This window comes from Ictalurus furcatus, chromosome 15, assembly GCF_023375685.1.
Source record: "Ictalurus furcatus strain D&B chromosome 15, Billie_1.0, whole genome shotgun sequence".
In the NCBI taxonomy this organism is placed as follows: Eukaryota; Metazoa; Chordata; class Actinopteri; order Siluriformes; family Ictaluridae; genus Ictalurus; species Ictalurus furcatus.
In genome coordinates this window covers 2959321-2976878 of record NC_071269.1, presented here as the reverse complement: position 1 = coordinate 2976878, position 17558 = coordinate 2959321, and the positions used below count along the sequence as shown (strand labels likewise).

General features: G+C 43.2%; 1 protein-coding gene across 2 annotated transcripts in view; it reads left to right on the top strand.

Annotated features, from left to right (window-relative positions):
* lrp1ab (low density lipoprotein receptor-related protein 1Ab) overlaps positions 1-17558 on the top strand; it is a 150850-nt gene that overhangs the window by 66707 nt on the left and 66585 nt on the right. For both annotated transcript variants that reach the window (XM_053644002.1, XM_053644001.1), the window contains exons 4-16: positions 574-693; positions 1245-1373; positions 1548-1802; positions 8733-8895; positions 10168-10390; positions 11639-11828; positions 12125-12268; positions 13094-13330; positions 13511-13691; positions 14819-15041; positions 15246-15435; positions 16123-16251; positions 16716-16856. In XM_053644002.1, the coding sequence (XP_053499977.1) occupies positions 574-693; positions 1245-1373; positions 1548-1802; positions 8733-8895; positions 10168-10390; positions 11639-11828; positions 12125-12268; positions 13094-13330; positions 13511-13691; positions 14819-15041; positions 15246-15435; positions 16123-16251; positions 16716-16856 (2325 nt within the window). The remainder of the gene's footprint in view (positions 1-573; positions 694-1244; positions 1374-1547; positions 1803-8732; positions 8896-10167; positions 10391-11638; positions 11829-12124; positions 12269-13093; positions 13331-13510; positions 13692-14818; positions 15042-15245; positions 15436-16122; positions 16252-16715; positions 16857-17558) is intronic.

Below are 17558 nucleotides of genomic sequence, written 5' to 3'. Positions count from 1 at the left end.
CCTTTCTACCATCCATGACATACATGTATAACAATCTTTTGCTAAGAAACTGGGCAGGAAAACAATGTTGCATAAAAAAAAAGACAAATAAACTTTGAGTTTAAAAAATCCGTTAAATGCAATTTTAAAAACCCAGAAAAATTTAATTAAAACGTCAGAAATGATATCATACTTGAAGATAATCCTATCACAGTACATAGGCTTGCTGAATGCCAGCCAAGCTGTGTAAAGATTTTATTTATTTCAATGAGGCATTTATTTAATTTCTTTAACCCTGAAAAGGAGGAAAAATAAATTCTGTATAAATTAACATTTTGCAATTTTATCATTTAATCAGTTTTTGTTGTTGTTATTTATAAAGCAAAAAATATTGTAAAATGATACTGGTGATATCTGATTAAAGTGTATTGTGTCATCATTTATCTCAATATCATATCATATTTTCCCCAGTGCTATTTCGCACATCATCAGCAATGGTCTTTCTAGTGAAACCACGTCCTAGTGAAGGTCCTACTTGCGTAGGATAAGTTTCATAGCATTCTTACTCATCCTATGTTCTGTTTTGTGTTGCAGAATTTGTGCATAACTGCACCACTATGGGCTGTCAGCACAGCTGCTCGATCACCCCCTCTGGACCCAAGTGTTACTGCGGGAGCGGCTTTGAAGTCGGAGAAGATGGCAAGATGTGCAGAGGTGAGCGGGTGTTCCAGGTGTTCACCTAATCAGCTTATTTCACTTTTAACTAGCAGAATTTTTTTTTTTTTCAATTTTCATGCGTAATTTGTTTCTTGTTTGCTTGATTTGTGAAATTGTTTGCTTACACATGGCCATTCCACTTATTTTTGCCTTTATGCTTTTTACAGTCCAGCCTTTTTTTAACCAATAGTTAATGAACATAAAAACATTTGTGGTTGCCTTGCTAATTTGTGCTAATTTTTTTTTGGGTTGTTTTTTTGTATGATGAAATATAGCTATTATTTTTTTATATTTCTATGTCCTTAAAGCTTTAAAGTTATTTTTGCAGAAGTGCACTCACTTCCACTTTGGTTTGAACAGATTTGCTAATTTACATGTGTTTTGTTTTTTTTTTGTTTTTGTTTTTATGGTTGGCAAGCGTGCACATGATTGTTGTAGATATTTATATCACCTCATAGCCTCAGCACTGTTTTTGTCTCAGTTGGTTCACAATGTTTGTAGAGTGCAATGTGTGTGCTCTGTAACTCACTGTATCTTTTCTGTGACAGATTTTAACGAGTGCGCAGTGTATGGTACTTGCAGTCAGACCTGCACTAATACAGATGGCTCCTACACCTGCAGCTGCGTGGAGGGCTACCTGCCTCAGCCGGACAACCGCTCTTGCAAAGCCAAGAATGGTACATGCACAAAAAAACTCCACACAACTTCTCTAAGTACTATATGTTGATCACGCATGATCATGGAGGCAGATGTTACTTTTCACTTCATGTCTACATTAATGGGGTGACGATAAATGGACTCAGCTTGGAACATGATCACGTTTTATCCAATCACATGTTCTTGAATTCCAGACCCGGTGGACCGTCCTCCATACCTCCTCATCGCCAACTCGCAGAACATCCAGGCCACGTCTTTGAATGGTGCCAACCCTGTCTCTGTAAGCACGCGCAAGACCACAGCCATGGACTTCATCTATGCTGAGGAAACTGTGTGCTGGATCCACGTTGGTGATGCGCCAAGTGCCACCATGCTCAAGTGTGCCAGATTCCCTAACGCCAAGGGCTTCACCGAAGAGAAAACTGTTAACATCTCCCTGAGTCTGCATCGTAAGTATTTGTTTTACGAATCGGTAGGTTTGAAGCATTAAAGGAGCAGTTTAGTGCTCAGTTTCTCCCCACTGACCCTACCTCCTTTCTGTAAAATACATATGAGTTGCCCCAGAGGTGAGTAGCTGCATTTCTACTAGGTGCGGAGCTAATTGATGGGCCAGGAAATATGGGTGGGGGGGGACTGCAGCTTTAAAGGTGTATTAAGTAAGATTTTTTCAGAATAGTTTTTTAACAGTTAAGCAGGTGGGTTTGATTTTTGAATGATTTTTTTTTTTTTCTTTACTGCTCGAGCCCACCTCCCATTCCTCCATTCCTACCCATGTTAATGAAAGCTCCGCCCCCCAGGATCTAGAGTGTCTATAAAATGACCGACAGGAGACTCATCCAAACACAAACGAGCATTCCGGACCGGACGTCAGCTTTCCGAATCCTAACATGTTTTCTCATCCAGTTAATACGCTTGTACTACTTGTTGAAGCCATAAGTAAATGCCATAAACAAATTTTTTTTTTTTTTTTTTTTTAATCACGTTCTACATATTTTTCAGGGTATTTCTACAAATAAGAAATGAAAGGTCTTGACTACTGCACCTTTAAGACATCTCTATTAGTAATGGGCTACAGGGATTATAAGGATTCAAGCTAACGAGTCGTATCATTTCTGTTTTTAAAGACGTCGACACCTACGTGACACAGTAATGAGGACACAAGATCAGGATCTTTTCTCCTCTGACTTTAGCGCCGTGTTAAATCGTCGGGTAGACCTAAGACAGCAGATTACCAGATTTCACCACCATATATAAACAGTATCAGATGCTATGTGCTGATAAAGTTGGTCTGTAAGGGTCATGAAAAGCTTCCAAGACCGAGTTCTCTTACCCAATCCTGTTCTATAGACTTTAATATGCTCCTTTTCCAACACAGATTACAATCCATGTTTTTCACACTGCAACCCATTTAATCCTCATTAAGATTTAACCGTACCCCAAGCGGGAAGTCTCCTGCTTCATCTGCTCTTGGTGTAGTATGTCCTGACAGACAACTCGGAGGGGGGAAAAGTGCTCAGCCAAGCAGGTCTGTTCTCCATAGTGAAAGAAAGGGGAAAAAAAGAGTCACATGCTGACATGGTGCTAAATCATAGTGGCCTGCATGCTGCATTCTGCTGCTGTTGCGTCTTCTATGTGTTTCCAGAAGCAACACACCCGCATAATCTTGTATTTGCTCTCCAAACCAGTGTGCAGGCTTCAGTTCCATTCCGAGTATCTGCATTACTACACGTGTCTTCTGATCCTTAGCCCATTGAATATTGTATAAAGTTGGTCCAGTGTGGACTCACTCCGGATCCACCAGGATAATGCAGCGAATGTGAATGAAATAGTAAATAAATAATCTCTAACTGCAGTTATAGTAGAGCATGGTGTTTATTCATGTCTGATGGTCAGAGTAGTAGAGCATCTATGACTGGAGGGATTTTTGGATCACCGCCCTTTATCCACAGATGGCAAGTGCTCAGAAATGCAGAGAGAAACCAGAGATTCATGCTGGGATAATCTAGGAGCACAGTCCCTAAATACTGCATTTACAGCATTCCCTTCATCACGCCTGACTTCCATCAGCTCTCATTCACAACTGTAGCGGAAGAATATCTTCCATATGTTCAAAACCAAGTGGCTGTCTCTTCTCCTATAGCGAGGGTATTCAATAAGGTCCCGCTAAATACAGTTCCTCGCTTACAATGGTTCACAGATAAGCGGCTATCATGACCGAATGCTACCAAGAATCACCTAATTTGATGCCTAAGCATTAGTGATGACTCCATAGCTATAAATAACAAACATTAGCTTGAAGTGGTTGTTTTGTTTCATAGTGGCGGCCCAGGTTACGATTTTTGACGAATGCCAGTGACTCTGAACAGACGAGACATCTGTTTTGAAGCAGCAAGTAAACACAGTTGAAAAGTCTTTATACTGTCTGTTTTCGTCGTCGATTTTCTTAACAAGCCATATATTCTGTGCAAACGTTCCGTTCTGGATGAGCTACCTAAACTAATTAATTAACACGAATGCATGTGAGGATCTGCTACAGAAGCTTTGATGGTCACGTTTTAAAACCGGAGTCGGTGGATTACGTTTGTTTTTGTTGTTTGTTTGTTTTTGGGTTTTTTTTTCCATTCATTGGTCGGTGCTGCTTTAATATTTTTCAAGTTTGATCCAGTGAAATACCTTGCGACATTCACATCTGGACTACAGTACGGACTTTGAAAAGGTTCACATCGGACCATCTCTTTTGAGTGCGACACACAGATGGACAATAGAAAACGATGACGCAGACGCTTCTTCCTTTTTTTCCATTTTAGTCTCCCTGTTGCAGAACTGAATTCTGAGTAGTTGTTTGGTTTAAAAAAAAAAAAAAAAAAAGCCAGCCTTCCTTTCTTCATCACGTACTGGAGTTTGCGTGATTTCTGGCTTGATTGTGCCAGCCAGCATTTTCACAGCACGTCTTACTTGCATGACTCGGCCTCCCAAGCTTCGCAGAGCTTCAGCTGTCTACCACAGCACACAAGAATGCAGATCAATGAGAAAAGACTACATCTCGCTTTCGGGGGTTTTGGAATGTCTTCGAGGTCCAGCCAGGCTCAGCTAAGCTCGTTTTAAGGCTTAAGCTGCAGATCCACAGACGCTCCTCAGCTGTGATTCTGGAGCAGATTTGAGAGGGTTTGATGTTCCACTGTCCTTGAGAGTTGGTCTCTCTGGAGGCATGTGGAGGCGGATGTGAAGGCTTTGGGCAAATTGATTCGTTTTAATGAACCACCGAGGTGTGAAAATACACCAGCTCCGTGGTGGCTCATTCTTGAACCAGATGTTGCCGATTATTGCGGTATGCCAAGCATTCCATAATGCACGATGATTCACAGCATAGATATGGAATGCGTTTCATTTGGTTATTTAACACCGGATGCTGTGAATCATGCACCTTGTGAGATTTTAATTGTGAGATGATTTGCCTACTTTGAGAGTGTATCAGATGTTTTGTTATACTAAAGGAATTCCAGACATGAACTTCTGCTCTGACTCTTAACTGGGGTGCCATAAATCTCCAACCTCGGCTCCTCGGTTTACGTTAGACTATTAAGGCAGATATTATTACAGTGAGATCCTGTAGTGACTCCATGAACTCGGGTTGCAAAAGACCAGGAGATCTTCGAGTGAGTGGCATGGGGTCATTTACCTGGAAAAGTACAAATGGGTCGCATAGAAAGCTTGTCCTTTGGGTCAGCGCAGAATGGAACGGCTGAATGGAAGTGCCGCTGACTAGCCAGAGATCTCCAATTTTACAATGAGTAGGGGATTTATAATTTCTACATGCTGAGCAGATGAGCAGTCCAGATGTGCCCTCATGACCAGGCTCATCTGTGAAAATAAACATGACCCAAAAAAAAAAAAAAGCCCAACAGACGTGAACTAGAGTTGTCCATTCAGCCTTTTAAAGTGAACGCATTGCACCATGACAGATTGATGTGTTGTTCGAACCACTGGTCTTAGTCATGCATAAGTGTCATGTGCTAGCATTTCAACACGAGGCCTCATCGTTCCCGATTGTAGAGAGGTGTCTCATACTGGTTCGTGAACTCGAACCTTGACGTTGGTAAAATTCCGCAATCCGCTGGGTAAATCTAGCTAGTCATAGCGTGATTCGTGTTTCTGCTTACTGGAATGCATCTGGTACTTTGTCTAGCTACTCCAGCTGTTCGAGAAATCCCATGCATATACTTTCACAATCAGCCCCCTGTTGGATTCATGTGTTGTCCTTCAGGATAGCAGGCTAAAATCCGTTTCTTGCAGGGAAGAATGTAGAGGAATCGGTTTTTAAAATCGCAAGCACTAACCTAGCTGTTAAAGAAAAGTGCTCTGGATATACGTTTATTCATTCAGGACACATGACCTGCATTTAGTATTCCTTCTGAGAGGCTCGGAAGCAGTGCACAATTCAGCTCAGTATTCTAGCCCAGGACCTGGATTTGTCATCAGTGGCATGTGCGTTATCATTTTTTTTTTTTTTTTTTTTTTTTTAGGTAGCCCCATGTGAACCGCAGCCTACAGTAGTTGCCAGGTTTCTAGGCTGAGTCTAGTGTCCGTTATCTGATGCGCCTGTGTGTGTCTGAGAATCTGTTTAAGTGGGGTGGGATTAAAAAGAGCCGTTCATTCATGAAGCAGTGGGTAGCGTGTCTCTGGCCGCACACACTCGAGGCTTTATTTCCCTTTGTGTGGCTCATGTCCTCACTGCTTCCCCCACCATCCTCTCGGTGTTATTGATACCATTTATCTTTTAAGAACCTTTTCCCAACTGCTGCTTTGCACTGTGTCTTTTACGCTCCAGTTACACTCGGTCATTGCCACTTGGCTAGCTTTGATTCTGCGAATGGTAATTTGGAAGTTACGAGTTCATCATTACAAGATACATGAGCAATTCATTGCTGACTTTGACTGACCTGTTTTGAGCATGTTTTTGTGCAGTGCTCCGTCCTCAGAGGCCTCCACTCCCTTCACCAGCCTTGTGCTTTTGCTGTTAGCTCCTGAGTGATCGCAGATGTTCTTGCAGTTCTTCCTGTTTCACAACAGCTTTCCCATCTTCCACTTTATGTGGCGAAAAGGCCAGGATAACATGAGAAATGTGTGTAGGCTTGTCCATTCCCTGAGAAAGTCAGGACATTTTACTAAAGCCTTGAAACCCCTTGTGGTCGAAGTTCCCAATAAAAGATTAACTGTGCAGCTTTTCCTGGAATGTAAAAAGTGGTTGAGGGTATCTCTCAACAAGATTCTGCTTTGCTGGAATTAAAAGGAGGATAACGTAGGGCGGTAAAATGTGAGTCTGTGATGAAGTCTAGCTGGGTAGCTTTCAGAGAGCGTTTTTATTTATTTATTTATTTTTTAATTTGACGATGGTACGTACGGTCGTGTGTTGCAGACGGTCACTCTCAAACTCCTTACTCAAGAGTTTGGAGAAAAACATCAACCACTCAAGGGAAGGCTACTCGAACTTTCTCACTTTTTGGTACTCCTGAGGGCAAGTGTAACTTTTATTACTCCGACCACACTGCAGACAATTTGAGACCGTGAAGACCTGCCTCCAGAAGACCCAATGCTGCTCTCCACGTCGGGGTTGTTTGCTGCCGCGTCTGGACCAGGCCTTTCTGATTACTGGAGATTCTTCCAACAAATGACTGGTCAACCTCGTTCCTGGAAAGTTGTGAAAAAATCTCAACTTAAACACCTTATATAAAGGGGTATTGTCCATGCAAAAGATTTTCTTTTTGGCACCATAGATTCTACAGCCCAGCTTTGCACTGCTAACTATACCACTCTTTAGTCCGTACCACTAGAGTAAAGTATCTGAGAAGAATCGTCGTTTAAGGGCCTTGATTTGAAGTTTGCAACGGGAAGAGCGAGTGCGCAAGGCATCTTTGAAGACTTGTAGTTATGGGGCTTTGAGTCGGATAATGCGAAGGGAAGAGCGCAAGAGTCTCTTTCGAAAGGAACCGCACTGGCGGCTGTTAAAACAGCAGGCCGCTTGGACCACACTGGGGCCTGCCCCACACAGCTGGGATCTGGAAGGACCCCCACTGAAAGGCCACGATTGTCCCAGTGAGGGAGTCACGGACAGAAATGCACACTACAGACTTTATTGGTGTTTCAGAGCACTTCCCAGAAACTGGGGGTGTCTTTATGGGTAGCGTGGTCTTTGTTGATCATGTTTGGATCAAATATAAGGGCTCGTTCACACACACTTGTTCAGGAAGACAAAACTATAGTCATAACAAGCCCGGTAATCATCTGATGTCGTATTGTTAGTACTTTTGACTCCGCTGCCATTCTATTTGTGTGTGTGTGTATGCATCTGACTGCCACGTATAGAGTGAATAATAGTCTTGTGACAGTGAGTCAGTGCTTGGCACATGTTCTCACAGACTCTTGCTCACACAAACACACACACACATACACTCGGACATGCATGCATACTCGGTAATTAACAAAATGAGCTCAGGGAATAAAGCTAACTGCAGCTTCATTGCTTTGTAGTAGGATAATTACTGTAACTCTGCTCTTTTGTCTTAACTTGGATGGAAAGAAACCGGGGAATCTGGCATGAGCATGAGGGACTGAGTGTGTTCCTATGTGTTTTAAGGGTTAATGGTTTTCCATACTTCCCTCTGGGCATGGGCCTGTGTGTCTCTGGTCCGTTCGAGTCACCAATACTGCACAGCACTCTTTTCTCATTATGTCTCACAGACTTGCACGTGTCCTTGCTTCCGCACCTTCTCGCTAGCAGACTCTTCCATGTTGTGAAATGAGGAGTGTGCAGATATGTAGCATATGAAACGAAGCAGCAGGCTTCTCCTCAAGCTGCACAGCATTTCTCCACACGCTTTCTCTATTCATCTCATAATTGGTGCTCTGCATCTTACCGATAATCAGAACGGACGTTCCCAGAAGCACCGGATGATAACAGTTTATGCCCAAGCCTCAGCATGGCTTCAGTAAATAATCTCACCATGATGCTGTAATCATACAGACTATCCCGTGCTCCTCCTGGACTCTTACTAACCATATACTCGTGCCGAACATCCTTCCAACACACTCTTTTACAACGGTATATTGAGCTATAGTCCCGCTCTCAGGTGTCACCCAGAAGATGACTGGTATGCTTGTGAGTCCACTCAAGGTCTCATCCTTATGTCCTCTCGGGGTGTTTTTTTTTTCTTTCATCGCCACCATGGCCTCTGGCTTGCTCGTTAGGGATCTAAATCTACATCCGAATTTCTGTAAAGCAGCTTTGTGGTAATGTCGTTTGTTAGAAGCTCTATATAAATAAAGTTTAATCGAACGGACAAATTGGTTGAAATCACATTCTTTGCTTCTTCTTCTCCTAGATGTGGAGCAGATGGCCATTGACTGGCTGACCGGAAACTTCTACTTCGTGGATGATGTAGACGAACGCATCTTTGTGTGCACGAAAGATGGAGCCACTTGCGTCATCTTGCTGGACCTGGAGCTTTACAACCCCAAAGGCATTGTGCTGGACCCAACCATGGGGTAAGTCTCCCTTCTACCATCGGTCAAGCTTTCAGTCCTACGCTGTTTAGTGATTTTCTACCTCACGTGGTTTGTTCCGACGAGCTGAATCCGTTTCAAGCAGGAGAATCTCCAAACGGTCTCATGTACCACACTCGGGCTTCGCTGGTATATAGCTCTCATCTAATATGTTCTAGACTGAAGTGGGTTGCATTCACACTTGCACGCATGCATGAGCATCTATCTATGGTAGGGTTATTGCTGTTGAGTAATTGATGATATCATAACTTCCTTTTCTTGTGGTATCACTTCCCTTTAAAAGTCATCTGTTACATACAAGATGTACGTAAATATCATGGTCAGCAAGAACATGGTGAAATGTTTTGCCGTACAGAGGTATCAGTCTGACCAAGACGGATGTTTTTCAAAACCGCAAGTTAGAGACAAGTGTTTGTTTCTCAGTGATCAGTGTTTGTGTCCATTGTCTACGCTCTTAAGTACGAGTAGATCAGAGATCCGCTCAAATCGAACATCGTCCCAAACGAGTTACGGCTTGTAGCCGGTTCAAAGTTCTTAGAAGGGAGAGAAGAAAAAAAAAAAAAAACCAGCATCACGCAACAGCCAGTGAGAACATTAGACTTACGGAGATTGAAAAGCATTTCCTCAATGAATCGTCTCTATAATTTGCTTTTGTGCATCAAGTCATAAGGTAATCAATCCGCTTGGTGTTTATGGAAATACATCTACGTGGCATTTAACTCAAAATAAGTAACAATCTAAACAGCTATGCCATGGGCTGGTCTTTCTTAATGATTTGATTTGAGGTTGTTAAACTGTACATCAAAAAACGAGTCCGAATGCCGACGATGTCACGGCCGTTCTTGACTAGGATTCCATGAGAACAGAAGTATCCGTCCTCTCTGGGTCAGAAGGATGGCGTGAGATGTTTCGAATGAAGTATCTGTTTGATTTGACCCTCTCTGGTTGGTAGCTGTCGTGTAATAAGGGAGTATACTGGCTGGTGGAGGGGAACTGGCAGATTACCAGATTGTGGCGAAAATAGTATTCGTTTCTGTCATGCAACACAGAATCCATCTTTGTTCTTTTTGGTCATCACTCTCATCATGAACAATATTGAGTTCTTCTGTATGTCCGTGGAGCCTGTTGTTGTGCATCCTCCAACGTGCATACTTGAATAGGGTTAAACAAGAGCAGGCGCGTATCGTTTGCGGAAAACCCGTGCGTCCGCAGCCGCCCGAGGTTTCCTCTCTCATGTTCTTCCCCCGTCTGCAGGAAGATGTTCTTCACCGACTACGGGCAGATCCCCAAGGTGGAGCGCTGCGACATGGACGGGCAGAACCGCACCAAGCTGGTGGACAGCAAGATCGTCTTCCCTCACGGCATCACGCTGGACCTGGTCAACAGGCTGGTGTACTGGGCCGACGCGTACCTGGACTACATCGAAGTGGTGGACTACGAGGGCAAGAACCGACACACCATCATTCAGGGCCTGCTGGTGAGAGGAAATTCGGGGGTTCTTTCTTTTGTAGACACACAGAAACAAGTTCCTCTTAATATTCTTGTGAGGACACGCATAAATCATTAACGCTACACCTAGACTTGCATCAGAGCCAGGTTTTTGCATATTTCTAATTGAGAGAGGCATTTCAGATCACATTTATATAAAGAAATACGCCTTCTGTACAGCAGAGTTTGTACACGCACATTTGTACAGCAAGCTCCGCACACGCACAAGTGACAGTCCGTACAGCGTCACATACCGTCTTTCGCGCACACACACACACACACACACACACACGCAGTCAACTTCTCACTGCCATAAATCCTGGAATTGCATCACAGTTTCTCGTGGTACACAGCTGTCTCGGTCGGGAAAAGACGAACTGTGCATAATATTTGCTCAGATTAACAATTTTCGTTTCCTGTTCAGATAATTACGGTGCGGTTTTAAGCAAGAACGCATTTGTTTTTGACGGAGACGTTGTGGTAAAAGTTGCCGCTGTAGCTCGTGATGACGAACCTGCTGTATGAGACTTGAATCACGCAGCTGCTAATCCGGGTTACTTTAGCTGTCGCGGTTGTGGTTTTATGGTTTTCATGCCTGATCAGATTTGCTACATAGATGACTCATAAGCACAAATTCTTCCCGCTGTAATAGTCTCTTCAGAGATACAGATTTGGAGCTTGTATTGAACTGAAGAATTGATGATAAAAATAAAATAAAAAAAACGTTCAACAAAAATAACACCTTCCCTTTGACTCCCATTAGAGAGTTTGGAGCATGCTGGGTTTCTATTTCTGCTTCTTTTCTCCGTGTAGGGAAAATAAATATGGACGTCTTTATATGTACTCGCTCTCAAGGAAGACTTTTTTATTTATTTATTTTTATTATTTTTTTTTACCCCGATGTAGAAATACAGCTCTATTAGTGTGTTCTCAAGCATCCTGAGAGATTTATTCCTGAAATTTTGCCTTTAAACGGTGCCAAGCGTTGCATAATGTTGTTTTAAAAACACTGTTATGCATCACAGCTTTTGACATTTTACAAAGGTGTTGCCAAAGATTTTCCAAACGAGCATGCGAGCCAAAAAACATTATTGCCGTAATCCATAACCCTCTTCGCTGCACAGACAAAACCACAGCACTGTTCAGGGGCATTTACATTCATTCATTTGACAGATCCTTCTATTCATCGAGAGTCTGTTAGGGTTTATTTGTTTATCGTGCCTTTCTGTACCGCCAGATTGAACACCTGTACAGTCTGACCGTGTTCGAGAACTACCTGTACGCAACCAACTCGGACAACGGTAACATACAGCCCAAGACCAGCGTCATCCGCGTCAACCGCTTCAACAGCTCGGATTTCCAGGTGGTGACGCGAGTGGATAAAGGTGGAGCCCTGCACGTGTACCACCAGAGACGCCAGCCTGCGGGTACAGCGCCTTCAGTTGAACCCTTACTCATATAAGCAGGGCAAAGCTTCCTGTATTTCCATAGAGTAATTAAGCCAAGACTTAGGATAAATTACACTGTAGTGTTCCCCAGTGAAACCTTTTTTATATATATATAAGTCTCAGGGCTGACGCATGTTTCAGGAAGTAAGACCGAAGTTGAATGAATCTGAATAAGTAGCATGTTTAACAGATGGAGCTCACTTCTTTCGGTTAATCCGTCTGTGTGTGTGTGTGTGTGTTGATGGTTAAAATGCTCGTCTGTGTCCCCACCGCAGTGCGCAGTCACGCCTGCGCTCCTGATCAGTTCGGCAAACCCGGAGGCTGTTCCGATATCTGTCTGCTAGCCAACAGCCACAAGATCCGCACGTGCCGCTGCCGCTCCGGATTCAGCCTGGGCAGCGACGGCAAGTCCTGCAAGAGTGAGTGCACACTTCTTTGATTCTCTTGTTTTTTTTTTTTTGTTTGTTTGTTTTTCGGGCATGTATAGAAGATTATAGTGTTGTACCTCAGCATGTTGAAATTCTCGAACCTGATCGGTCAGAAGCTTTGAGAGTAGTCCTGGCTGCAAGGGAATTCCCAGATTTATATTACTGCGCTCGCGCCGATGCGTTATCGGATTAAAACCGTCTAATTGTTCGAAAGCTGATGTATATTTAACATTTATGGAAGGAGTCTCCATTGCCAGCACTTTGTAACAGAGATAAAGCTTTAAAAAAAAAAAAAGATTATTGGAATCTTGATTTTATTAGTTAATGATAAAGCGCAAAGTTAAAAATGTAAATATTCACCCGCATTGTGTATTCGTGTTGGGATTTTCTTCTTGTATTTCTCATATGATTTAGTTAGCGATATTAGAGCCCATACTGTTTTATGGTATTATTGGTAATATTGGATCGTTTTCCTCAATAAATAAATGACCAAGTGTAATATTTTTGTCTCATTTGTTTAATTGGGTTCTCTTTGTCTACTTTTAAGACTTGTGTGAAAATGTTTTGATGTTTTAGGTCGTATTTATGCAGCAATATAGGCAATTCTAAAGGGTTTCCCAAACACCAGGAAAAAGCATTAATGACGATAACAATAGTGCCTTAAGATAAAAAGATTCGATCGTTATTGTGACCAGAATAATTTTGCCACAGCACATGGCTGCCTTCTATAGCTCATGGGTGTTCCTCAGGACGGTGGCGTGTGTTGCTGTGTCGAACCGTTCGTTCTGACTGTACCATGCCTTTCTACGTCCTCAGAACCGGAGCACGAGCTCTTCCTGGTGTATGGTAAAGGTCGGCCCGGGGTCATTCGTGGCATGGACCTGCATGCACGTGTGTATGACGAGCACATCATTCCTATCGAGAACCTGAACAACCCCAGGGCTTTGGACTTCCACGCCGAGACAGAGTTCATCTACTTCAGCGACGCCACCACGTACACCATCGGCCGGCAGAAAATCGACGGCACCGAACGGGACATCATCGTAAAGAGCGGTAAGATCTTTTCAGTAGTCTGCACCGGATCAGGACGATAGTTGTATCCCTGGACTATATTACTGGACATTCAGGATAGTCTGGATGTTCTTTACGAAGTGCTCGTTACACTTAAGCTCCAACAATCACAGTTTATATTTAAAAATGGCCTCCTTTTATCACACACCCGCCCCCCTGTAGGAATCCACACTGTCGAGGGCATAGCAGTGGACTGGATGGGTCAGAACCTGTACTGGACAGATGATGGACCTGAGAAGACCATCAGTGTGGCCAAGCTGGAGAAAGCCTCCCAGACACGCAAGACTCTCATTGAGGGCAAGATGACCCACCCACGAGCCATAGTGGTGGACCCGGCACACGGGTAAGAGTGTCTTACAGTACCCGTTTTACACTCGTGTACACGCAGCCGCTTATTTAATAGTTCACACTGCATAATACGAAACAAGGTATTATTGTGTAGTCCTGTAATGTATCTAAAAGTGGAAAAGAGAAACGGTATGTTGTACTGAAAGGGAATATAAGCAACCCATTGTTTTAGATATGGATGTGACTGCGGTGAGTAGGAGGTAGAACAGCTCCATACTCCATGGCTACATCGTGTTCATGCACAAAACTGATGGAGGACATGACTAGTATTGGGCTGCTTCATTTCATTCATTCAGTGCAGCTAAATGCTGATAAATAGCAGAAAAAGAATGCGTCAAACCGCGCTTCAGTTCTCAGCCATAGACACGCTCCAAATGACATTTCCAGCTTCAAGTGAAATTTTTAACCTATCTGTCTATCATATTCCATCAATTAAGGACGTACCAGTTCTTAAAATGCTCTCTGGACTGAAACGGTTGTTTCTGGAACGGAGAGCGCACAGCATGGAAGCTCGTGTCCATCAGCAGAGCCTTCCTTATAGTTCGATGACGGTGCTACAGCCACGTCTAGAGCAGTAAGCCCAGGTCCGAATAGGGTCGGTCGGAATTACTTGAAAAGCGGGCGGGTGTGGGATTAAAAAAAGACAAACCAGATGTGTGCACACCTCTACACTTCATAGAAAGTGATAATGTTTGCCTTAAAAAATTTTTAAAAAAAGATTACAAATGCCTTTGCTGGCAAAGTTTTAAGCAACTGCGTAGTTATCCTGTCTCAGTTGTAGGTTGCTTTGGATAAAAGCATCAGCCGAATGAGCAAATGTAAATGACAAATGAGGGAGGATGACTGTAGAATTGGCTTCATCTAGTCTGAAATTTTCACACCAACAAAGTACATATCTGCTGCATTTCTTTACCATCTGCCTCTCTGTTCTTGCCACTGCCTGCTTGTCATCTCTCCACAGCAGCAAGTACTGAGTGTACTACTGAGTCAACTAGTCTATACAACCCCTTCACTGTACGACAGATTACTAGACAGCCAAATGAAAATCAGATCCCGTGATCGTTTTATATGACATGAAATCATGTCTAGACCAGTAATACAGATGCATGTGGTGTTTTTCAGTATGATGTACTGGAGCGACTGGCAGGAAGACTCGAGAGATGCCAACCGAGGCAGCATAAGGAAGGCGTGGATGGACGGCTCCAACTCCGGCATCCTCATCACCTCCAAAAACATGCTGTGGCCCAACGGCCTGAGTCTGGACGTCGAGCAGGACGTGCTTTACTGGGTGGACGCCTATTACGACCGCATCGAGATGGTGTTGCTCAACACCACTGAGCGCAGGGTGAGAAGAATTGTGAAGCATCTGGATGAAAACATATACATTGGGTTTTAGTGGTGGTGTTTAGCCATTTTAGCTACTAGTAAATGGACTGGATGATTCAACGCTTCACATAATTGTACCGTGTTCGTTAAGAAAAGAAAAAAATCTTCTGTTGAGCTGTAGGTTTAAAGTGTAAACTTGCTGCTCTGTCCTCTGATTGGCTAGACGGTGTATGAGGGGCATGAGCTGAGCCACCCCTTTGGCCTTTGCCACTATAAGAACTTCTTGTTCTGGAATGAGTACCGCATCGGAGGCATTTATAAGCTGGACATGACGACTAAGAAGGTGACTCTGCTGAGGAGCGAGAGGCCGCCCATCTACGAGATCCGCACCTACGACGCCCAGCAGCAACAAAGTACGAGCACTTTGAAATCACAGCTTCATATTAACGCGCTCGTTCTGATCTGTTATTGTCTCGACAGGGACTTGTATGGTAGACATACCACGTACCCTAAGACCCGAAGGATATAACGTGATGTTTGAGTAAATAAAACATAATCATTGATACGGTAAAGCTTTCTGTTTGGAGATTACGGAAGACGTCTTCCGCGTTAGCATTTTGTAACAGTACGTTTCCTCCATGGGAGAGTCATCAGAGGACTCTGTGCTTTGTTGACATGACAACCTACCATTGTCTTAACTTGAAGAGAGACATACTGAGGGACAGCCTGTTTATAACTGCTATAACGTAGGTGATAACAGGACCTAGCTCGTCTCGCGGATCTTTCACAACATTCGATGGTTAGAAGGTATGAAGTCGTCTTTATTAATAAATGGAAGGGGGAAAAAAAAAATAACTGTTGACTAATTGCTGTGCTACAGTACAAGAAGAATAAAACACTTCAGGACATGCTGTTATTGGAAAGTAATCAATTTCAGGATGATTGTTTCCATCACAACGCACCCTTTTATTTATTTATTTATTTATTTTTAAAGCAGCAATGGGATATGGGGTCTGTTTATTGTTGTCGTCGTCATTGATTGAGTCGTTGTGTGTTTGCGGTCTAAAGTGTGTGTGTGTGTTGCGTATGTGTGTTTCCAGCACCAGGCCATAATCCATGCAGGGCCAATAGCGGTGGCTGCAGCAGTCTATGCTTGCTCACACCAGGAGGTCGTACCTGTGCTTGTGCAGATGACCAGATTTTGGACCTTGACAACAAGACCTGTAAAGGTAGGAGGTCTAAGACACAAGTTGTTTTGTAGTTGACTGGTTTTCAAAGTGGGATCTGGGAACCCCCAGGGGTCTGTGAAGTATAGCCCCGGGGTCTGTGATTTTTATAAAAATTTGTATTTTATTTATTTATTACATTTTATTACAATGGTGGGAATAACAATCCACGATATTAGGGGTCCAAGCACCAATGTCTTCTGTCAGTGGAAAGTTCAGGAATAGAAAGCTTTATCGCTCCAAAATATATTATTTGGAAACTTTAAATAATGTTCACAAAATATATCCGGGGGGGGGGCGGCTTTAGACGGAACTAAAGTGAGAGGCTTTATTTGGATTTTGAGTTGCCTTGAAATCTGTCCCGTTTGTATTTTGTATTTGCTGGACAAGAATTTTAAAAAGCTCTCATTAGCGTTATTACCCGTTGGCTGTGTTTGAAGCTTCATGCTGTACTGCTGTCTCCACAGCCAATCCGTCCTACATCCCCCCGCCTCAGTGCCAGCCCGGAGAGTTCGCCTGCAAGAACAACCGCTGCATCCAGGAACGCTGGAAGTGTGACGGAGACAACGACTGCTTGGACAACAGCGACGAGGCACCGGAGCTCTGCCGTGAGTCTTCTCTTTCGTTCTGACAGGATAAAAAAAAAAATCTCTACGAACCGAGATTATGTGAAGATCACGAAAGCTACACGTATGGGTGCTCAATAAAAGCAGTGGATAAAATTACGAGAGGAGGGTCATAAGAGCTTTTCAGGCATCCAAACTTAGTAAGCTAAGCTGATTAGACTTCTAGTGAGGATGTGGCAAAAACATCATATCACGACGCCTTAAGACGATATGTCTCATGATAGTTGTACAAGCGTTAAAAAAAAACTCTGGTACCTTTATTATGTATATATACATAGACTGTGACAAATTAAAGGGGAAAAAAAACATCTCTTCCAAGATGACTCCGCCCCCACCCACAAGGCAAGAGGGCTCACTGAATGGTTGTTGCGTATGAAAATGATGCAACACTTATGCCGTGGCCTTCAATCAGCAGATCTGAGCCCAGTAGAACACCGATCATCAAAACACCAACCGATCGAATATCTTTTGGGGAAAAATGGTGTTCATCACTTCGTTACAGTTCCAGAGACTGTTCTGGTGGTTCATGGTGACCAAACACCTTATTAAACCGTGTTGAAGTGTAAACGTCTTGGCGACGCACTCTCTGCGAAAAGAGAATTTTTGACATAATTTCACACAATATTGGTTTCATATTGTAATATTCCACAGCCCTAATGTGACACACAGTCTTTCCACCCAAAG